The sequence below is a fragment of the Chiloscyllium punctatum genome, chromosome 5 (assembly GCF_047496795.1).
Source record: "Chiloscyllium punctatum isolate Juve2018m chromosome 5, sChiPun1.3, whole genome shotgun sequence".
Taxonomy (NCBI): Eukaryota; Metazoa; Chordata; class Chondrichthyes; order Orectolobiformes; family Hemiscylliidae; genus Chiloscyllium; species Chiloscyllium punctatum.
Genome location: NC_092743.1, coordinates 114180390 through 114204741, shown reverse-complemented (window position 1 = coordinate 114204741; position 24352 = coordinate 114180390). Strand labels below are relative to the sequence as shown.

Below are 24352 nucleotides of genomic sequence, written 5' to 3'. Positions count from 1 at the left end.
CCTCTGGGGCGTTCAAGTCATGAAATAGTCCAGCACAAAATCCTGATATAGTCAAAGAACCTCCGAGTAGCCTGATTCCAGTTTTTGTGGTATTGAACTTGAAGAGCCACTCCAAGAGGATTAAAAAAAATTTGCGCAGACTTGTTAAACTCTTTTGTCAGGTTTGGTGGGTGCGATGAAGCAGAAACGTGATTTTTAAAAACTCATTCAGAAACTTCAAACATACGTGAAGGTTTATTCATGATTTCGAATACCTGCATCGGGTCGTATGACCTGTTTCCGTGTTATAAAGCATAGTAAAGTTTTGCCAAGAGTTTTGTTCCGTCTCCTCTCGATTAACCACGCTCTTCCTCTTTCCTTAGCCACCTTTCCATATGAGAGCTTTGTCCAAGCAAGTCTTGGGAAGAGTATTCTAAATGCGTTCAGGAGATATGAGCATTTCATATTTAGGTCTGCCTAAGTGGCTCGAAGAATACAAACAACCCAACCCTGTGACTCACCATCTTGCACCACGCACACACAGGCTGCTTTATGTTACAGTGGAAGGGAAGGAGCTGACATCATTCCGGAAGTGATTCGGGGGGACGACGTCGAAACCAGAGCTCGCGAGCGGTCTCACCTTCCAACAGCTTCGGGGACGATGGCGACTACTTTCGTCTCGGTGCCTTTGAAGAAATCATCCGAAGTGGACCTTGCGAAGCCGCTCTCCAAGTTCATCCAGAGCACTTACCCGAGTGGGGAGTCACAGGCCGAGTACGTCAAGGCGGCCGAAGAGCTGAACGTCCTGCGGAAAAGTGCCGTTTGCAGGGCCCTCGACAAACACGACAGTTCTCTGGAGATTTTGTTGAGGTAAGTTTGTTCCTGGACTAGGGCCTGCGGAAAGTTGTTTTTTTTTATAAACAATAAGAGGTATGTTTAGGGGAGGAAGGTGGGTGAACCAAGCAGTGGAGTGGCCAGGGATGGTTCCGTGCGCCGCAGGGTTGCTGATTTGTCGGCTGGAATACACGGTCCCAGCACCGATTCGCCTCTGAGGGCCTTAACCTGGAATGGCCCAATTCGTGGTTTTGTAAATAAAAGTGGAAATGTTTGAATTAATTTACTTCCTTTATCCAGGGAAAGGGATCATGCATGCTTACTGGAAACATAGCGAATATATATTTGGTGGTAATCAGTTTGTTTGGCGTAATTAGTTATCGATTTACCTCTCTATTGGCATAAATTGGCTGGACGAAATGGCCTCTTTGTGCTACTTGTCTTACATGGTGTCCTCATGGGCTGACTGTAGATATTTGAGCTCGAGGGCAACTCTAGTCATATAGAATGAACTTGAGCCACATTCGAAATGAACATTCATATTCTTTTTTATATGACAAAGTTCGGGGAAAAAACTTTGAACAGTTGGAGAATTGGCTGCATATTACTGGAACTGTGAAATAGTCCATTTATGTTTATGCCGAATCTGGCATGTTCCAGAGCATTTAATTGTCCAAACGTGTTCGTTTTTGAATGTAGAAACGTGACTGCCAATCTGTACGAAAGATGTGAGCAAAAATAAACTAGATGTTAGATCATAAACAAAAAAAGTACAGGGAAACTCAGCTGATACGGCTGCAGAGGAAGACAGTTAACGTTTGAAGTCCAGCGACCATTCGTCAGAACAGGATGGGGCTGAGGCAAAATCTATCCGACTCTTTTCATCAACACGAATACCACCATTCTCGAGCAGCTGTCAGTTCTGACGAAGGGTCACGGGACTTGAAACGTTAACCTTGTTTTCTCTTCACAGGTGCTGACTACCTTTATTGAGCTTTTTTTAGCTTTGTTTTCTACATTTATTTTTAAAAGCGGGCCCACTACTGTTGGTGCCATAGGACCATTACAAATATCAGGATGGACATTTGTTTTAATAGGAGAAAGTGAAGACTGCAGATGCTGGGGATCAGTGTTGAGAGTGTGGTGTTGGAAAAGCACAGCAGGTTAGGCAGCATCCGAGGAGCAGGAGAATCGACATTTCGTGCAAAAGCCCTTCATCAGTTGTTTTAGTAGCCTATTTGAAAGACCAGACTGCTAATATTGCAGCTTCCTTATTAAAATACCAGTGAAACTGATGTACTGAAGCTTTCGATGGGTTTTGAATCCCTATCCTGATTAAAATAAATTCTATCATTGGACCAGTCATGTGGTAATTTCGTCAAGGGGTCAAAATGTGAAATTTTTTTGAGTATTGAGAAGATTTAGTTCTGGCTGGAACAAACTTGGGTCAGAGAATATAAAAGACTTCTGAAGATATAGCAATTTGAATTCACATCTTGTCATCTTTCTCATGGGTACTGGGCAATCCTTGGACTTAAAATTGACTTAATAACTGCAAAACAAAACTGCACTCCATTGACTTAAGAGCTGTAGGTGCTTTTGCAATGAGATGCTCTCAGCAGTTGTGGAGGTTGACATGGTGGGTGTTGATATTTTCAGTTTGGAGGCCTGTGATCAGTGTGCATAATGTTGGTGGATACCTAACTCTTTGTTTCATATAGGTAAATCCACTGTTCTATTTGTATTTTCTGGTTTCATGTTGCAGCTTGAACATGAACCTTTATTGATTTTAGAGTCGTCGACATATATACCATGAACCTTCGGTCCAACTTCTCACTTAAGTTGAGTCTCACTTCTGTTGTGGGCAAAGTCTTAGAGAGAATTATAAGGGATAGGATTTATGCACATCTGGATAAGAATGATGTGATCAAGGATAGTCAGCATGGTTTTGTGAAGGGCAGGTCGTGCCTCACAAACCTTATTGAATTCTTTGAGAAGGTGACGAAGGAGGTAGATGAGGGGAAAGCGGTAGATGTAGTATATATGGATTTTAGTAAGGCGTTTGATAAGGTCCCCCATGGTAGGCTACTGCAGAAAATACAGAGATATGGCATTGAGGGTGAGTTGGAGGTTTGGATTAGGAATTGGCTCTCTGGAAGAAGACAGAGGGTAGTAGTTGATGGCAAAGGTTCATCTTGGAGTGCCGTCACTAGTGGTGTTCCGCAAGGATCTGTTTTGGGACCATTGCTGTTTGTCATTTTTATAAATGACCTGGAGGAAGGGTTAGAAGGTTGGGTGAGCAAGTTTGCGGATGATACGAAAGTCGGAGGAGTTGTAGACAGTGAGGAAGGATATGGCAGGTTACAGCGGGATATAGAGAAGCTGCAGAGCTGGGCAGAAAGGTGGCAAATGGAGTTCAATGTAGCTAAGTGTGAAGTGATTCACTTTGGTAAGAGTAATAAAAAGATGGATTACTGGGCTAATGGTAGACTACTTGGTAGTGTGGAAGAGCAGAGGGATCTTGGTGTCCATGTACACAGATCTCTGAAAGTTGCCACCCAGGTAAATAGTGCAGTGAAGAAGGCATATGGCGTACTGGCTTTTATTGGTAGAGGAATTGAGTTCCGGAGTCCTGAGGTCATGCTGCAGTTGTATAAGACTCTGGTGCGGCCGCTTCTGGAATATTGTGTGCAGTTTTGGTCGCCATACTATAGGAAGGATGTGGAGGCACTGGAACGGGTGCAGAGGAGGTTTACCAGGATGTTGCCTGGTATGGTAGGAAGATCCTATGAGGAAAGGCTGAGGCACTTGGGGTTGTTTTCTTTGGAGAAAAGAAGGTTTAGGGGTGATTTGATAGAGGTGTACAAGATGATTAGGGGGTTAGATAGGGTTGACAGTGAGAACCTTTTTCCGCGTATGGAGTCAGCTATTACAAGGGGGCATAGCTTTAAATTAAGGGGGGGTAGATATAGGACTGATGTTAGGGGTAGGTTCTTCACTCAGCGAGTCGTAAGATCATGGAATGCCCTGCCAGTAGCAGTAGTGGACTCTCCCTCTTTATGGGTATTTAAGCGGGCATTGGATAGGTATATGGAGGATAGTGGGTTAGTGTAGGTTAGGTGGGCTTTGATCGGCGCAACATCGAGGGCCGAAGGGCCTGTACTGCGCTGTATTGTTCTATGTTCTATGTTCTAACTTGTCCATGCCAACCAGATATCCCATTGTAATCTAGTCCCATTCGCCAGCACTTGGCCCATATCCCCCTCAACCCTCCCTATTTATATAGCCATCCAGATACAATTGCATTATTTAAAAGGCATCAGCTTCCACCAGTTCCTCTGGCAGCTCATTCCATACACTCACTACCCTCTGCGTGAAAAAGTTGCCCTTTTGGTCCTTTTTATTTCTTTTCTGTCTCACCCTAAACCTATTCTCTTTCGCTCTGGACTCTCCCACCCCAGGGAAAAAACCTTGTCTATTTACCCTATCCATGCCCCATAAACCTTTATAAGGTCACCCCTCAGTCTTTGATGCTCCAGCAAAAACAGCCCTAGCCTATTCAGCCTCTCCCTATAGCTCACGTCCTCCAAATTTTATTTGATAGTATCTTTTTAAACTTCAGGACTATGTATTATCATGCTGACTCAAACTCGAATGTTCTGCAAGCAAGTCTAACATCAAAACTTGTGTAAAATCTGGACTAAGATTCCAGTGCAATACCAAAGGAATGCTGCTTTATCACAGTTTCCAGTTTTTTGGATGAAGTGTTATTCAGGATACTAGCTGGCTTCCCTGTGGCACAAACTCAAAGTAGATGGAGGTGTTGTCCCTGGTGTCCTAGCAAATATTTATTTCTTAATCTAAAAATAGATAAGTTTTATATTATCATTGTTGGTTGGGAGAGCTTTATGCCAGATTGGCTGGTGAATTTCCTGCTTTCCAATGGTGACGGAGCTTCACAACCAATTATGTGTTTTGGTTGTCTCAAAGCACTTCAAACAGTGTTAGTGTAAGAAGTGCAAGTCTTTCTTCCTGGTCCATTATATCACTTCAGTCAATCACACCTCCTGAATCTCCACTTCACCCATGGAAAATGGTTGATTTGGTTTCAAGACACTGCTTGATGTTGTGTAATTGAGAGAACGTTAACAACCCGCAGTGGACCTAGCAAGTTTGTAATTCTACAATACATTCCAATTCTACAGATCAGTTAGTTTGTTGATTGGATTAGGAGGTGTCAGGTAGGATTTTCCCTAATAGATATTGAATGGTGTGTGAATCTGCAGCCTGAAACTAATTGGTCACAGAGCAGGAGCTTACTGATGGCCTTTTTGTTGGGTTCTTTTCCTGAAGTTTTGCATATTAGATGCTATTCGCACGCACCAACCTCTCCAAACAGTTAAAGGTTATTAAAGCTTGTACAAGCAAGGTGACCCCTTTGTCCGCCTTCACAGGCCTGCAAAGTCAATTCAAAGTGAGGCCCTGAAGAAAGAAAACACACTTTACCATGCTCACAGATTCTCTGGCCACTCCCCCCACAATCACATGTCACTCAAAACGACCCCCAGTCATTCAGGTACAATGGTAGGATGAGATCATCCTCTGAAGTAATGCTCATGCCCTAATCCTGGGGAATCGTTATGCAGATTATTTCCTGACTTGGTGATTTCCCCAAAACAATGTAATTGTGACAAACCTAGCTTCAGGGGATGGCTAGAAAGCAATTCTGAATGAAAGAGATTAAACGATAGTTTAATTTGATAATAGTAAGAGAGTAGTAGCAATGACTGTCTAACTGAAGTGTGAATTACAATGAATAATCATCCACATTCCTGCATGCGATCTGTGAGACAGAATGTGGCCCTCACCCAAATAGAGTTTGATATTAATATGACATTAATGTCCAGAGAGAGAGTCCCATTTAATCTTTTAATACTACATTTTGAGTTCACCGGTTTAAGTTTACTTAAGTATTATTACAAATTAATTACCTTTAGAGTATCAAAGCAAAATTGTTCTGAATGAGACAGATTTCAGAGTGTAGAGATGGATCATCAATTTGCGTTATTGGCTGAGGATTGTTGCAAATGCTACAGCCTGTTTTCGATGTGCTGGGCTCCATGTCACTGGTTATGAAAATATTTATGGAGCCCTTTTCTCCAGTGAGTTGTTTAATTGTCTACTACCTTAGATGACTGTAACAAGACTGCAGAGCTCAATCCAATTCATTGATTGTGGAATTGCTTAACTCTGATCACTTGCTGCTTTGCATGCAGGAAATCATTTCTTTGGTGGATGAACCAGTTTGACACCTCACTTTAGATGCTCCTGTCACGTCCTGCCCTATTCAATTCAGGATTCGCTCCCCTGATTTATGGTAATTATAAAGTGGGGAATATGCGAGGCTATGAGGTTGCAGATTGTGTTGGAATACAGTTCTATTGCTGATGGTCACAGCACATCTGCTCCCAGTTCTTAAGGTGTAAATGATAACCAACAGAATGTTCTGAATTTGATGTCATGAGACTTTATGGGAACTAGAATCATTGTTTAGGATTCTTCCTTACTGTATACCACAATGTCTCTAATTCTGCCCTGCATATGGAACTGTGATGTTATTTGGTACATGGTTTGTAAGGTACGATTTCTGTGAGTTTATCTGTCACACTGTTGCTGAATGAGTTCTGAGATGGCTCTCCCAATTCTTAGAGCCAGTCCCCAGATGATAAAAAGGATGTTTAGTAATATGCCTGAGGATTGGGAACTGTTTAGAAATCAGCAAAGGAGGGCCTAGAGATTTATTTTAAGAAGAATACAGGAGTAAGCTTGTGGGGAATATAAGAGCTAAGTGTGAGTATTTCTACAAGTATGTAAAGACAAGATGATTGGTGAAAATTAATCTTTCCCTTTTGGTCAGAAATAGGAATTCATAATAGGAAACAAAGAAATGGTTGACAAACTAAATTCATGCTAATTTCTTCACAAAGGAGGACATCAATAACATACCAGAAATGATGGGGAAGTCCACATTCAGTGAGAGTAGGAACTGAAGCAGATTTTATTTGTAGAGAATTGATGGGATTGAAAGCCAATAAATCCTCAGGGTCTGATAACATTCATCCCAGAGTATGTAAGAATGTGGCCCTAGAGATAGTGGATGCATTGGTGGTCATCTTCCAAGATTCCTTAGACTGTGGAATAGTTACTACAGATTGGATGATAGTTAATGCAGCCCACTATATTAAAAAGGGGGGTAGAGAAAATACTCTAAATTGTAGATCAGTTAGAAAACAGTAGTGAAATCAGATATAGCAAGGGGAATTTACAAAAGGGGAATCTTCTGGAATTCTTTGAGGATGTAACCAGCAGACTTTATCAGGGCAGTCAGTTACTGTGGTTTATTTGGGCTTTCAGAATGCTTTGTAACTCAAAATGAGAGACTAGTGTGTAAAATTTAAAGTGCATCAGGATAGTGTATTGAGATGGATAGAAAACTGATTTCGCAGATAAGAAACAAAATAGAAATAAATGATTTTTTTTAAACAAATGGCAGGAAATGGCTAATGGATACTGCACAATTGGTGCTAGGACCCAAGCTCTTCATAAGATGTGTTGATGATATTGTAGTTAATTTCCTCATCGATGTCTCAATTTGCAGAGAGCCCAAAGCTAGTTGGAAAGGTGTACTGTGAAGAGGATACAGACACGTTAGTGTGATTTGGACTCACTGAATGAGTGGGAAAGTGCATGGCTGATTGGAAGAATATAATGAGAATAGATGTGAAGTTAGCCACTTTGGTAGGAAAAATTAGAAGATGTTTATGTCGCTATAAATTGAGAGAGGAATGTTCAACGAGACGTGGATGCCCCTGTGCACCAGTTGCTGAAAGCAAGCACACAGGTGCAGCAGGCAGTATAGATGACAAAAACTGTATGTTGGCTGGCAAAGCGAGAGGATTCAAGTACAGGAGCAACAACGTCTTCCTGCAATTATACAGGGCATTAGTAGGACTACATCTGGAATGTTGTGTGCAGATTTGGTCTCCTTACCTGAAGAAAGATATTCTTGCTTTAAGAGGAATGCATTGAATTCCAGGGTGGAGTGGATGGAGTGCTGTGACTCTTCTACTCGGTATTTTAGTCTTGCGTGTAGTTCTTTGGCCAGTCTGTAAGTTGGTGTTCCGGGTAGTGAGACTATGGGTCTGAGGGGGGCTCCTGGTTTATGAATTTTTGGTAGTCCGTAGAATCGTATAGTGTTGGTCCCGTCTGGTTGCATTTTCTGGAATTCCGTCTTGTTTAGTTGTCCGGAACTGTGTAATTTTCTTAGGAGATATGTAATTTTGTTTCCTAGCTGTGGGGTCAGGTCTAGCGCCACCTGTTGGTAAGTGTTGGTGTCTGCGAGTAGTGCATTGGCTTTCTCTCTGTAGTCCCTTCTGTTCGGGATGACTGTGAGCCAACGCTTGTCTGCAGGTAATATGACGATGTAATACCTGGAAGAAGAGTCACAGCACTCCACTCAGGAATTCCTAAAAATCATCAAAAACACCAAAATGAGGAAGACCAAACAATGATCTCATTTGGCGTAACAGCACTGTTCACCTCCATCAACATCGACCTGGCAAAGGAAACACTTACCATGCTTTCAGAAGAGATCATCACACACCAACCACCATCAATCACATTACCAACAAAAACATCATGAAGCTAGTGGATATGTGCCTAATCTACACCATAATCTACAAACAAACCAACAGCACACCCATGGGATCTCCGCTATCAGGATCCATAGCAGAAGCGGTAATGCAAAGACTAGAACAAACAGCCCTACCAACCATCACACCAAAATCTGGGTCCGCTACATAGATGACACCTTTGTCATCACGAAACTAAACAAGATGGAAGAAACATTTAACATCATCAACACCCTCGCAGGCATAAAGTTCACCAAGGAGGAAGAAACCGACAACAAACTCTCATTCCTGGACGTCACAGTCGAAAGAAAGGACAACGGAGAACTACAAACTTGCGTGTACAGAAAACCGACAAACACTGACCAAATACTTAACTACACCAGCAACTATCCCAACACACACAAACAAAGTTGTATCAGAACACTATTCCAACGAGCCACCACACACTGCAGCACAGACGAACTTCGGAAAACAGAGGAGAACCACCTATACAACGTATTCAAGAAGAACGGATACTCAAAAAATACAGTGCGCAGATTCCTCAGGAACAAACCACAACAAGCAGCCCAAACACAGCCAGAAACCCTAACCACCTTACCATACATCAAAGAAGTTTCAGAAATGACAGCTAGACTACTAAGACCCCACGGAATCCTAGTAGCACACAAACCCACCAACACTCTCAAACAAAAACTAACAAACTTAAAAGACCCAGTACAACCCATGGACAAAACCAACGTCATCTACAAAATTCCATGCAAGGACTGCCACAAACACTACATAGGACAAACAGGAAGAAATTTAGCCACCAGGATACACGAACACCAGCTAGCCACAAAAAGACATGACCCTCTCTCCCTCGTAGCCCTACACACAGATGAAAAAAAACCACTATTTCGACTGGGACAACACATCTATCCTGGGAAAGGCTAAGCAAAGACATGCCAGAGAATTCCTAAAGGCCTGGCACTCCAACCACAACGCCATAAACAATCACATAGATCTAGATACCATCTATCAACCCCTCAGAAAATGAACAGGAAATGACATCACCACAAACCCCAGGAACCCCATCCAGGACAAACTTACAAATAGAAAGCAGGAGACAACAGTTTCACTTCACTTGGAGGTCACCACTGATGATGTTACTAGCCAGGATATCAAACCTACAGCTCAGCGAGCAAACCTACACCCTAAACCTCAACCAGAGCTACAAACCTTGCATAACAGGGAACGTTTTGGAACCGGGGCCAGAAGGCTGCCGGGAAGATACCTTTCCCATTTAAATGAATGGGTTTGCACGTATCTATGATAGGCTCTGGAAAGTATCCCCCGCAGATACGACGGGGGGGTGGGGGGTGGATGGTGTATTGTATTCACTGGAATTTAAAGGACTGAGGAAGGATCATCTTGAAATCTATAAAATTTTCTGACATTGGAAAGTCCAGAATCAAAGTCATAGTTTAAAGGTAAGGGGTAAACATTTTAAGGACAGTGAGGAGAAACCTTTTCACCCAAATAGTGGTGAGCTTATGGAATTCATGATCACAGAATGTAATTGAGGCCAAAGCATTGTCTGCAAGAATGAGGAAGGTTTAGCTGATGTGGCTAAAGGGATATGGAGGGAGGGCTACAATCATATTGAATGATGGAGCAGGCTTGAATGGCCTACTCTTGCTCCTATAAAGTGAGCACTTTATAGAGACGTGAGGATTGCTTTTGACCTTTTTTGTTTCTGGTACCAATCATGCTGGTCCTTCTAGTTGAATTCTTTTCTTGAGACAAGCAGCTAAGCTGTTTCTGAGGACGGTTGAGTGAGCCACACAGTGTAGGCCTGAGTCATATATCGGCTAGAATAGAAGGTCAGCAGATTTTTTTATTAAAGGCATTCATGAGCTAGATAGAATTTTATGACTTCGTTTTCATTTGACTTCTAATACCACATTTTTAAAATTGAATTCAAATTTTGCCACATGCCATGGGGGAATTCAAACCATGTTCCTAGAGAATTACCTGACTCTCTGGATTACTAATCATGTGACAAGATTACTACTACATCACTGTCTTCCTTGTCTAAAATGAGTGGGTTTCCTCCCACAATCCAAAGATGTGCAGGTCTAGTGAATTGGCCATGCTAAATTGCCCATTGTCTTCGGTGTGTTCTTCAGGGTTGAATATAGGATAGGGGAAGGGTCTGGGTGGGTTACTCTTTGGAGGGTTGGTGTGGACTTGGTGGGCCGAAGGGCCTATTTCCATACTGTAGGGAAAATGATCAAAACTAAAATGAGCACAATTTCAGTGTGTGTAGGCATTGCCTGAATAGTTGTTTTTAAACAAACTTTGACTTGTGTTATTTTTAAATGAATAAACATTACGAGTATTATAATTTTGCAAGCTCAATTACATGTATCCTGTTATCTCATTTTCATAGTTGAAAAATGTGGTGCTGGACAAACACAGCAGGCTAGGCAGCATCCAAGGAGCAGGAGAATCAATGTTTCGGGCATAAGCCCTTCTTAAGGAATGATCTCCAGCTCCTAGGATGCTATCTGGCCTGCTGTTTTTCCAGCACCACATTTTTCAACTCTGGTACTCCAGTATCTGCAGTCCTCACTTTCACCTCGTCGATCTCATTTTCATACTCCTATTGTTGTAAAATGCTGCAGTTCAAGCCTTTAACAATTTGTTCAGTTTCAACTAAATTTGGTTACTGTTAAAGTATTTTTGTTTACAATGAATGTTGAATTCTTTATTGCAGAGGACTGTCTGAATATGTTTAAGGCTGAGAGTGAGTTTTTTAATCAATAAGGAAATTGAGGGTTATGTGGATGAGGCAGGAGTTGCATTGAGCATTCAAAATACCATGATCTCAAATAGTTCCAAAGCAGACTTAATGGGAATTTTCTCCTATATCTTTTGGTCTATTGTTTCATTTCTCAGACTCTGGCTTCAGCCAATTTTGACTAATTCTGTGACATCAAGTAGCAGCTGAAGGCAATGGAGAGAGCAAAATTTGCATATTTAGACAACATTCTGGACATATTACTGAAGATTTGTGCTCAAACTGTCCCTGCCACAAGCAAGTTGCAGCAGCCAACCAGCAGTGTAGAAAGTTACCAGTGTATACCTGGACAATAACTTGTTGATTGATTGAAACTCTGTTTGGATTCAGTCTGGCCCATCCAAATCCAGACCGCATTTCAGTCTTTGTCTAAACATGGACAAAAGAATCTGGATTCTCGCGGCATACTATGAGTGACTGCCTTGACATTAGGTAAGCATTTGACTGAGTATGGCTGTAATGCAAATCAGGTAAAACTGGATTTGTTGGAAAGTTTTGGGGGTGGGGAGCGGAGTCTCTGCGTAGAGTCAAATCTCGTACAAAGGACAGTGCTGCAGTATGTGATTTTTGAGAAGATTTGTAGCTCAGGTTGTAAGTTTGCTCACTGAGCTGGCAGGTTTGTTTTCAGACACTTCATTACCACGCTAAGTAACATCAGTGAGTCTCTGGTGAAGTACTGGTGTTCTGTTGCGTTTTCTATTTGTGTCTTAAGGTGGGTGATATCATTTGTGGTTCTTTTTCTGAAGTTGGTAAATGGGGCATCATGGTCGCCCACAAACCTACCAACGCACTTAAACAACTACTGATAAACCCAAAAGGTCCCTATACAAACAACCAGCAAAATGAATGTTATTTACAAAATACCATGCAAGGACTGTAACAAACACTACATCAAACAGACAGGCAGAAAACTAGCCACTAGGATACATGAACATCAACGAGCCACTAAACGACATGACCCACTATCACTAGTACCCTTAGATACTGATAAAGAAGGACACCACTTTGACTGGGACAATGCATCTATCCAAGGACGGGCTAAACCGAGACAAGCACGGGAATTCCTGGAGGCGTGGCATTGCGACCAGAACTCCCATCAATAAACACATTAGACCCCATTTACCAACCTCTGAGGAAAAGAACCAGAAATGATATCACCCACCTTACGAGACCAAGACACCTAAATAGAAAGTGGGACAGAACACTAGCACTTCTACGGAGGCTCACTGATGATGTTATCCAGCATGGTGACTAAATGTATGAAAACAAACCTTCCACCTCCAGCGAGCAGACTTACACTTTGAATGCCATAGTATCAGCTTGGAGGTCAGTCATCTCAATCAAACACTGCAGGAGTTTTTGAGCATAGTGTCCTGCGGATAGCACTAACCATCTTCACTAACTTGAAAATGACTATATTTATTTCAAAGGCAGGGTACCTTGTTGGAGTATCCTACTTCTGGACCTAGGAGGCCCAGTTTCAAGCCCCAGATGTGTATTGTATTTAGAAATATCTATGATACCAGAGATTCGGTGGTTCAGTGATTGCACAACATTCAGCAGTGTTCTCCACACTTCGGATGTTGAAGCAGTCATTGTCCAAATGAATTGCGATCTGGATTTCAAGTTTGGCTTAATGTGGCAAGTTACATTTGTGCCATACAATTCCAAGAAGTGAAGATCTCCCAAAGCAGGAATCTAATCATGACATTTAATATCTCTCAAATCCTCCATTATTGGGACTACCACAGATCAGAAACATAACTCAGCTGCACATACTGTGATTACGAAAGCAGGTAACCAGGCACAGTGGTTGGCACTGCTGCCTCACAGCGCCAGAGACCCGGGTTCAATTCCCGCCTCAGGCAACTGACTGTGTGGAGTTTGCACGTTCTTCCCAGTGTCTGCGTGGGTTTCCTCCCACAGTCCAAAGATGTGCAGGTCAGGTGAATTGGCCATGCTAAATTGCCTGTAGTGTTAGGTGAAGGGGTAAATCCAGGGGTATGGGTGGGTTGCGCTTCGGTAGGTTGGTGTGGACTTGTTGGGCCGAAGGGCCTGTTTCCACACTAATCTAAGGCAAGGAATTTAGTGGTAACTCCCATCCTGCTTACCCAAAGCCTGTCTTCCAGCTGAATGGCACAAGTTTGGTAATGTCATGTAATACTATACTTGCCTGAATGAATACTGTTTGAACAATCTTCAAGAAGCTTGACACCATCCAGTACAAAGAGGCCTATTTGATTTGCACCACATTCAACATTCATTTACTCCCTGCCACACTGCACTTTAGCAGAAATATGCACCATCTGAAAGCTGCTCTGCAACAACTCCAAGGATCCTTAGACAGCATCTTCCAAATTCAGAATTCCTAGCATCTATCCTAGGTTAGCAGAAATGAGACATCACCATTTGCAAGTACCCCTCCCATTCTGTCTTACTCTGTATCATATTGAGAACAATTAGCTTGGACAATAATTGCTGGTCTAGCTAGCAATACCCATATCTGCGGAAAGTATTTTTTAAAAATGAAAGCACTCTGGTTTATTTTGTTATCATAATATTCACGACTGTCTCACCTGTATTCAAGAACTTTTGCTTATTGAGTCTTCCCTCCCCATTCTATCTGATACTGATTTTCCTTTTGTACTGTCTATTTTCTTGTCAGGTGCTTTTGTTTTTGTGTAACTTTTTAGACTTTGGATATCTGATTGTGTTGTTGAGCCTGTTACACGGTGTGTCTCTTGTAAACTAGTCATTCATCACTGATATGTGGAGTTTACCTTGATACCACACTTAACAATCCTCAATTGTGTGGTAGTGGGAATTGATGACAGAACATTTTGTGAATAACTGCTTAACTGGAGTTGAATTTTCAGTGGTTTGTGTGAATCTTTTGGCATAATTGTTACAAGATTTTTCCCTACAAGTAGAGTTGTACAGGTGAATCTGCTTGTCATGTTCATACATTTTTTTTAAAAAAGTCTTTCCATTTCTTCTACCTATATTGGAATAAAGCATAAATGATATGTTTATGCTGGAACTAGACAGTTAAACTCTTCATTTGTTTGTGTGATTCAAAGGTTTCTGTCAACCCAGCATGTATTGCCCACCCTAATTTTCTGAGAGAGGGTGGTTAATGTTGAGCCATCACCTTGTAATGCTGCATTCTGTAGGTAAACCCGCAGAGCAGTTTGACTGTTTAACGTGAAAGAATGGTCATCTATTTCCAAGTTGGCTTGATTATATGATTTGGAAGGTAAGTTACAAATGGTTCTGTTCCCTATGTGCTTGGTACTCTCAACTCCTACCATCTATCTGAGACTTCTTTGTCTGTTACTGCAATGCATCTTGTAGCTGGCTCACATTGCTATCATGATTTTCTAATTTGTTTGAAGAGTTGAAGGTTTAACATCAAGTTTTGGGTCGCCAGTCAAGTAAGCTGCTTTGTGGTGACAAGTTTCTTCTGTGGTGGAGTAGCAATTATTGTGGATAGTCAGGAGGTGACTCCCCTGATGCAGAGCCCCTCTGACTTGCTCTTGAAGCAACAGTATTTTACGTGACCAGTCCAGTTAAGTTTCATGTCAGTGGTGAGCTCAAAGATGTGATAACATGGGCTTCAGCGATACCCGAACTGTTAGATGACAAAAAAGATATTATTAGACCCTGTCTTATTGGAGATTGTCTTGTGTCACAAATGTTATTTGCAATTTATCAACTGAAGTCTGAATGTTGGTTTATTATTTAAAGATTTATTTCATATTATTCACATTACAATCATAAATACAGGGAAAGCTGTTAAGGTGGTTGAGCTCAGAGTATTGTTTACTGTTGTGGTCGCTCCAGTATAGGAAGGATAATATTACACTGGAGACGGTCCAGAAAAGATTACCAGGAGATTGCTGGGAGTGGAAGGTTTGAGTGATAAAGATAATCTAGGACTTTTTTTTTTCCCCACTGGAGCATAGGTTGAGGGGTGACCTGAGAGACCTTTTACAGAGGTCTGTGAAATCATGGATAGCAAGGGTCTATTCATCAAAGATGAATAGCAAGAGTCTTCCACCTGGGGTAGGGGAATTCAAAACTAGGGGGCATATTTTTAAAGTGAGAGGAGAAAGAATTGAATCAAGACAACGGGGCAATTTTTTTAATACGCACACTGGTTTGTGTGTGGAATGAATGCTCAAGGAAGTGGTGGATGCAGGTTCGTTGGCAACATTTAAAAGATAAGGATATGAATAGGGAAGGTTGGAGGGACATGGGCCAAACACAGGCAAGTGAGACTAGTTTGATTTGGGGAAAATGATTAGTGTGGACTAGTTGGACAAAAGGGTCTATTAACATGCTATATGATTCTGACTCAAACCTTATCCTGAAGAACTCCTGTAGTAATGTCCATTGACTTCCTTTCTGGTGTTTATTATGCAAGCAGTCAAGTATTTTCCTGTTTCTCATTGACACTGACACTGGTTTTGTTCTGGTACCTTTGCTGCATGACATCAAATGTAAGTTTGCTGTTGAAGTATTAACACTCTCCTCCCTTCTAAAATTTTTGAATTTTTTTCTCTGTATTTGGGCTAAGGCTGTATTGAGGTCTGGAGTTGAGTGATCCTATTGCAGCGTGAATTGAGCAACATTGAATGGGGTATTAGTGAGTAAGTGCCACTGGATAGCATTACTGTTGAAACCTTACAACAATTTTAGATGAAATGGCTATTAGATCGGATTTGCAGCATAAGAACATAGAAAAGTTGTAGCAAGGGGGAGGCCATTTGATGAATTGTTTGTTTGTGGCAGCTGAAAAATAGGTATCTGCTTAATCCTCCTTTCCAGACTTGGTCTGTAGCTCTGTAACTTTTCCAACAATGAGTTGTCTTCTGGGTGAAAGGATTTTCTTAACCTCTCTGCCATCCTTCATACACTTAGTTCAATGCCCGCCCCACACACACCCCCCCCCCACTAAGTTTATATGAATTTGCTTCTAAAATAGGTCCTTCCTTACCACACTACATAGGCAATTTATAATTTTAGAATCTTGGAATTCTGACAGTGCAGCAAAGGACTGTTAATTTGGACCATCAATTCTGCACCAACCATTGGAACATCTCACCCAAACCCAGCACCCCCAACCCTATTTCTTAACCCTGCATTTTACTACGGATTACCCATATATCCTCTGACTCTCTGGGTAGTTTTAGCATAGCCAGTCAAGCTAACATGCACATATTTGGGCTGTGGGAGGAAACCAGAGACATGGACAATGTGTAAACTCCACACAGTTACCAAAGGCTGGAATCCTTGGGTCCTTGGCACCGTGAGGCACCAGTGCTAACCACTGACCCACTGTGCTACTCTATTTAATTTTGTTTTATAATTTTATGCTCCTCCCCTTGGCCACCAAGTATGAAGACCTTGGATCTAAGCTTTTCCTACTGTTAAGTATTTGTTCCTGGAAACATCCCTGTTACTCTGCTGTGGTTGCATCCTTCCTGTAATGTATTGTGTTCTAGATTTCACTTTACTAGTACTTTATGCTAGTGCAGCATAATATTTTTGTTCTATTCTGGGACAGAATATTAATGAACAATATTCTGTAAATTGCCTCAAAACATGTTTTTGTTTTCTTGCCCTGCTACCTTCAAGGACTTATACATGGTTACTCTAAGGCGACTCTATTTTTCTACATTTTCTGTATCCTTCCATTTGTTGTGCAAATCCTTGGGCTCAAACCGTTGCCCTCAAACTTTTAAATATGGGCAGTTAGATGTTTGTAAAAAGTGTTGTGTGAAACAGGTGGGGAAAGTTAGTGGATTAGCAGTGGCAGGCATTTCAGTCGATATTTCATAAATCTCGGAAAAAGCTTGTTCCAGATAGAAAGGACGGAATAAAAGTTTATAAAATACATATGAACTTTCTGTAGTCATAAATAACAATGTTGTTCTTACAACGCTAAAACAGCAAACAGTATTATGCACAATTCATTTTGTTACAGAAAGTGTGAAACAGGTTATGGAAAGGGAAGGGGATTCAGGCAGAAGTCAAACTGTGTGTTTAAATCAATCACTCTCAAAAAAAATATATTTGACGTCATAGAGTTTTAGAGGTTGTGTATACCAGCTGAAAAATAAGATACTGGAGATTTAGTGCAAGAATCATGGTATTTTTGTTCCTTGGAGTATAAATTTCTGTAATGGGGCACAGCTATATTGAAGAACAGTCTTCACATAACTCTATGCCCCTTGTACGCCAGTGGGCTAGTGAATTGAGAGATTTTAAGATGGCTTTAAGTAAATATGACAGTGAGTGAGAAAATCATGGTTTTGGAATGAGAAAAAAGAATCATGGCAACAAAAAAATTGATAACGTTATCACTGGGAAAAGAAGAAACTTTTTTTTGAGGTAGTGAGGGACAGAGAGAATTAAATTTATGTAACCACTTTCGCGACAAGAAATATCTGAAAGCCCTTTCAGATTCATAGAGTACTTGTCAAATGGAGGTCGATTTCTTTCGTATGTCAAAACAAAATGCAGGTGACTTTACTTGGTGTATTTGCATAAATAACCTTGTCAAATTTAGTCTTAACTTTAATTTCAAACATTGCATAAAAATGATTTTAGATTGTATTTAACCTTAAGAATTGAGCAACGTTGCTCCTGTGTCAAAAAAATTGATTTATTTTGTTTTATGCCTTATAGATACATATAAGATTCTAAAAGGTTACTGAAAATTTTAGTGTTAATATTTCTTCAATTAAATCAAATACTTAAGCAATGCAATTTATTAATTATTGCTTCCGTTCGTTTTTGTTTTCCTACACCTATGGTATTTTTGTAAATGTTTCTATTGCATATTTATGTGGGTTGCACCCACCCAGTCTTGATATTGGTGCACATAATGAAATTAATGTTGCATGGGAAGGTTGGAAGGAGTAATAGCATGGGCTATCTCAAGGCATTTGATAAAGAGCAGCATTCTGAGCCTGTTAGCAAAATGGAAAGCTATTGAATATGAGGGGCTGCAATGGTATGAATACAAAATTTGCTGACTGACAGAAAATGGTGAGTTGTAGTGGCTATTTCCCAGATGATATGGAAGTTACATTTCCAAGATTTCAATGCATCGACTACTGTTTTTAATTTGGCTTAACTCTCACTTGAGGAATAGGAGCATTCATGAAATTCAGATGAAATGAGACTGGGACAGTAGATTAGCAAGTATGATTGGAATCAATGAATAGGACTGGAATAAGGAGATATGACTTTTAAAGTACTTTTAAGTGATCTATTCTAGAAGAATGCAAAGAGTAAATACATGGTAAAACTTTAAAAGGGAGATGCTGGAGATGCCTTGGGTGCTTATGTGCAAATCTTTGAAGATGGCAGGACAGATGAGCAAAGTGATCAAACAAGTGCATTGGGTGTTAAGCATACAAATAGAAGTAAGAGTTCTTTGCATTGCTGGTGTCCCTACCACTGGACCAGGAGACCCATGAAGTTGCCTTTTGACAGGAAACAGCAAGTGGGAATGTGGGGCTTTTTTTTCCCAGGTTAGTTACCAGCAATCAGCTGGGACCACAACTGCTTACAATTTAAATTAATAACTTGGAGGAAGGAATTCAAATGCACTGTAGTCAGATTTCAAGCTGATGCAAGAACAGGTACAAAGACAGATTGCAAGGATGCATGTGGTATTGATATAGTGTCATAGACATGTACAGAATGGAAACAGACCCTTCAATCCAACTCGTCCATGCCGCCTGGGTATCCCAACCCAGTCTAGTCCCATTTTTCCAGCACTTGGCCCATATCTCTCCAAACCCCTCCTATTTATATTCCCATCCAGATGTCTTTTAAAATTCTGCAATTGTACCAGCCTCCTCCACTTCCTCTGGCCGCTCATTCCATACACTGACCTCTGCCCCTTAAGGTAAATTGGCAAAAAGTTGGCTAAGGAATATGAGAAAACATGAAGTTTTTCGTTTTGAAAAAGAGCAAAAGAACAGTATTCAAACAGAACAAACCTGCAGATAGCTGCAACATAAAGGGACTTGGGATACTTGCATGCAAAATTCACAAAGCTAATACACAGGTGCAGCACGTAATTAGTGATTAATGGAATGTTAGCCCTTGTTTCAAGAGGGTTGGAGTTTGACCAGTTGCAGCAAGACCTCTCTACTCAATGTGCTGATCAGACCACATCTGGAGTACTGAGAAGCTTTGTTCCCTTTATTAAGAAAAGATATTTCATTGAAGGCAATTCTGAGAAGGTTGACAAGGATGATTCCTGGTATGAAGGGGTTTTATGAGCAAAGGCTAAGTAGTTTGGAGCTCTACTCATTGGAGCACAGACAATTCAAGAGGTGATCTCATTGAAACCTATAGGATACTTGAGGGGCTTGACCAGGTCAATGCTGAGGGAATGTTTCCCCCCATTCTAATAAAGACCAATTTGAAGGAATTTCTTTTGAGGATTGAGAGTCTTTGTAACTCCTTATCATAGACCTGTGGAGGTAGAGTTATTGTGTATGTTTTTAACTTTTGAGATAGATAACCCTTGATCATCTGACTGATCAAGAATATGGGGGTAATGCAGGAAAATGTATATGAAAAATTTCAGGTCAGACATGATCCTGTTAAATGCTAGAGTAAGCTGTAGGGGCTGAACAGCCGACTGCTGTTCCTATTTCTTCTGGCCTTGGTGTTGTCGCTGAAGTTAGTGCCATGTGTGCTGAGTGGACAGCCTGGTCACATCTGTGAGATTATATACTTTGAAGGTGCTATTCTTAAAATGTAATTTACTCTCTAATATCAACTGCAGTCTGCCTCTTGATTCATGGTTATTTTTAATTGATGTTGGTTTGATTGCTCAAATACAAGTTATAAAAGGTGAAATTTTGTCCTTTTTGGTTTTCTCATGGGGTCATTGGATAAATTTGTTCAGTTTTGTTGATATCTGTGGGAATTGTAACACTAAGTGCTTTTGTTCAGAGCAGTTCCTGTGTACAATGGTCCAAAACAGACACAATAACTGAATTACATCTCACTGATCCTTTTGAGAATAAATGTTTGTCATCTTTGCTTCATCAGCATGTCCTCATTTATCTTGCAAACTTTTATGAAATTATACAGTAAGTGTAGACTTCACATCATGAGTCTAAATATGTTTTGTGTATATTTCAAAGTTTTGTACTATTTATAGTTTCTTTTTAGTCTGATCAAATTGTATGCAGAGATTTTATCATACACTTGGAAGTAGTCAGACTTGAGAACCAGTATTATATCTGAGGTTTCCTGAACAGTGACATTGCTTCAGAACTTGGAAATTCTTCAATTGGAATTTTAAATCCTTTTCTTTGATTTTAGCTATAGATTTTCATCTAATAGCACCTCACAAACACATTTTTATGTTTGATTGGCAAGGTCTTTACTAGAAGCATTTATCTGGAACCTCCTTTAGCTGTGCAAATGAGATTTTTGATAGCATGGACTTACTAGCACATCTTTGTGTTGTTTTTGGACAGTTGCATGCAACTCTGGCAATCTTTTATATTTTTCTGTTGCAAGCTCCTGTTGCACAGATACCACTACACGATTTGAGTCATTGTTTCACTTTAACTTGAAGGGCCAATGTACCTTTGTTAGGGTCTTACGAAGAAGATATCTGAGCTCCAGTACCAAGGATTCTACTGCAGAGTTAATTACAGAAGTAATCAATGAATAGCAATGAAAAATTGAACAATTAATTTGTAGCTAACGTTAATTTAGATTATGATAGTTGTAAAACATTCATCTGTGTGGCTGCTATCAAACAAAGGCAACGTTACCTGAACACTTGTGTGAATTGCTTGAAGCATTGTCTGTTATATTTGGGGATAACTTTTTGCTCTGTAATTTTCAGTAGCTTGCTACTTTGAGAAGCTTTTGTGAAGTCTTAGTGCATAACATTATGATTCAACAATATCAGGCTTCCAATTTAAAAGCATTATTCAGTTGTCTTGGGTACACCTAAATTGATGATTTGGATAAATTTTCGACCAAGGCCTCATCTTCTATTAGCATAAAAAGTTATCATTGTACTGTTCAAAAAGGCTGGGAAATAATTAAATCTCAAAATAGCAGAAAATATACTGAACATCTAAGATTTTTTTTTATCCTTACTGATTTTGCTTCTGTTTCAGATATTATGATCAACTGTGTGCCATTGAGCCCAAGTTTCCATTCTCAGAAAATCAGGTATTTAAATCTTTGTTGCTCTTTAAGTAGATGTTTTGTACTGATTTTTTTTTTTCAATTGTTTCATTCCTGCATGTTAGTAAATTCTGCTTCACAGGACTCCTATGTTGCCCACCTCTTGTAGTTGTTAAAGTACAGATTTGAGATGGCCCAGGGAATCCATTATGGACTCAGACCTGTAAGCGCCTCTCTTGGTTCATCCCGGGGATCGTACTCTTTGGAAGTCTGGAATAAGAAATCTCTTACAGACCGATTTAGTTTAATTTTAGTCATCCCTTTTATTTACCAATAGCATCACTGTTACAACATAACACTGATACCTATAAGCAAAACTAACTAGGTTCTCATAATCTAGGAGAGTAGGGTACCAGCTGTTCAACTGCCCCAGCTCCAATACAACTCCAATGTATTGATATAAAGTGGCTTCCTTTATACAAAAGTTTACAAAAACGTTTCATGTTCTTATATGGATAGTTAACAGTGAAGGACAATAATTCGTAAGGAAGAAAATTTAATTGACAGGTCTGTGTACGCTTGACTGATCACTCCTACAGGCCCTAAGCCATTCATCAAGTGGGAAAAGCATACCCAGCTGAGTTAGGTGCTTGCTAACGAGATAAACTCCTATCATAAAGAGGTACCAGTCTCAGCTAATTGGAGAGTTCATAAAATAACCTTGCACAGCTCACATGTCAGATACAATTGTTTTACAAAATGGCTTCTTAGCAAGGGGGGACAAACTTTTTTGACCATAAAATGGCTCCCTGACACATTGTGTGCAAGAATCTCTTCAATATTAGGCCTAGAATAATTTCTAAGCTAGGAGCAGACTCCTGCTTTTTAAGCACTGAATCATTTTGTACTTGTGGCTGAGATGTTACCGTAAGGTTTGCATTTAAATTGATTCATTAGTCTTCAAATTAAACATGCTTTCTTTTCAGGGTTGTGATTCAAATTCAAATAAGACATAAGATCTGATTAGTTAGAATTGATAGTGGGGCAGTCTATAATGTCTGTAGAGTGGTCTGCAAGGACACCAAATAAGTTAAAGCTTCATCACTATTACCTTTTACAGAGTTTGTACTGGTAATGGCTACTTAATATCATCATAAAGTCCCAAAATGCAAATAAATTCAATCCATAGCAGGTAAGCACGAGGAGTTAATTCTCTACTGGCTTCAACAGCCTCAGCACTAAAATGGTTCCCTCTTGACATTTTGAACTCTCAAGTCAGGGTCTTGTAACAGCAAAGATGTTTTTTCTCTGGGTTTGCCCCGTTTGCAAGGGGTAATAAGAATCCATTATAATTGACAGGATCTGACTGTCAATTACAAGGCTTTTGATAGTACAGAGTTTTGTTTCAGGGTCAGAATCAAATGCTGTTATTAATTTCACAAGGGAACGGCTGTGGATGTTATCACTTGGTGTCCTGTTCACACAGATTCACTGATGCTCAGGCAAATGTTCTTTAATTGTCTTAGGGCATCCTATTATCACTTGGTGAGTACAGATATTTTCATGATTTGGAAATGCCAGTGTTGGACCGGGGTGTACAAAGTTAAAAATCTCTCAACACCAGGTTATAGCCCAACAGGTTTCATAAACCTGTTGGACTATAACCTGGTGTTGTGATTTTTAACAGATGTTTTCTGCATTCTTCGAGTTTCCCCCATTTTTCTGAGCCTCCCTGCCTGTCTATTTTCTAGTGCAGCAAATGTTTTCTATAATTCAGCATTATATTTTTGTCTAAATGTTTAAGGACAAGTTTTAAGACTATGGACTTTCTCATAGTGGTCTTCCTCCACAGCTTGACATAAAAGATCCCATTGCCCGATTGAAACAGAAGCAGACAGAATTTGCCATTTATCTGTTGGCACTGCTGAAGATCTGAAGAAACATAGGATAAAATGCACTAGCATTACAGCTATAATTTCTGTCCATTTACCTCATTGCTGTTTTTGCATTCTTTGTTGTTTGCAAGTTGGCTGCTATGCCTGCCTACAGTGCACCAATCAAGAATTTTCCAAAGTAATTTATTGGCTTTGAATTGTTTTAGAATTACTAATGATTGTGAAAAGCCTTTTAAAAATGGAATTTCCAGTTGCTGAAAGAGTCATTATCATCTTCACATTGATTCTGTTAGAATTCATGGAGATATCTAATGTTTGTCAAAACCTTCCATCTATCCATCTTCAGAATTTATTTTTCATGTTCCTATTACTCTGGTATTTGAATTTGATACTCTGATAGTAATTAAATCTGCCTGTATTGTGGGTGGCACAGTGGTTAGCACTGCTGCCTCACAGCGCCAGAGACCCGGGTTCAATTCCCGCCTCAGGCGACTGACTGCGTGGAGTTTGCACATTCTCCCCGTGTCTGCGTGGGTTTCCTCCCACAGTCCAAAGATGTGCAGGTCAGGTGAATTGGCCATGCTAAATTGCCCGTAGTGTTAGGTAAGGGGTAGATGTAGGGGTATGGGTGGGCTGCGCTTTGGCGGGTCGGTGTGGACTTGTTGGGCCGAAGGGCCTGTTTCCACACTGTAAGTAATCTAATCTAATCTAATCTGTATTCTTACAAAATTGAAATAAATATTTAATGGGGAAAGGCTTCAGTTAAAATTTAAATATATGAATGTCATATATTGATTTCTGTGATGTTAAAGCATGGAACCTCTACAAGCTTGGAGAAATAGCCAATTGTCAAGTCTATTTTAATTTTCTTTTTAACAGGTAGTTAGCCGAATGTTAGCTTGCATTGACACCGTTTTATGGATCCT

General features: G+C 40.3%; 1 protein-coding gene and 1 long non-coding RNA gene across 5 annotated transcripts in view; one reads left to right on the top strand and one right to left on the bottom strand.

Annotated features, from left to right (window-relative positions):
* Positions 1–215: 215 nt before the first annotated feature.
* LOC140477361 (uncharacterized) lies at positions 216–582 on the bottom strand. The gene is made up of 2 exons (XR_011960712.1): positions 501–582; positions 216–412 (listed from the first exon to the last, which is right to left on the bottom strand). It is a non-coding gene; the product is annotated as an uncharacterized lncRNA (long non-coding RNA).
* Positions 583–640: 58 nt separating this feature from the next.
* Positions 641–24352, top strand: part of pdcd6ip (programmed cell death 6 interacting protein) — a 102125-nt gene continuing 78413 nt past the window's right edge. For all 4 annotated transcript variants that reach the window (XM_072571106.1, XM_072571103.1, XM_072571105.1 and 1 more), the window contains exons 1-2: positions 641–849; positions 21522–21576. In XM_072571106.1, the coding sequence (XP_072427207.1) occupies positions 641–849; positions 21522–21576 (264 nt within the window). The remainder of the gene's footprint in view (positions 850–21521; positions 21577–24352) is intronic.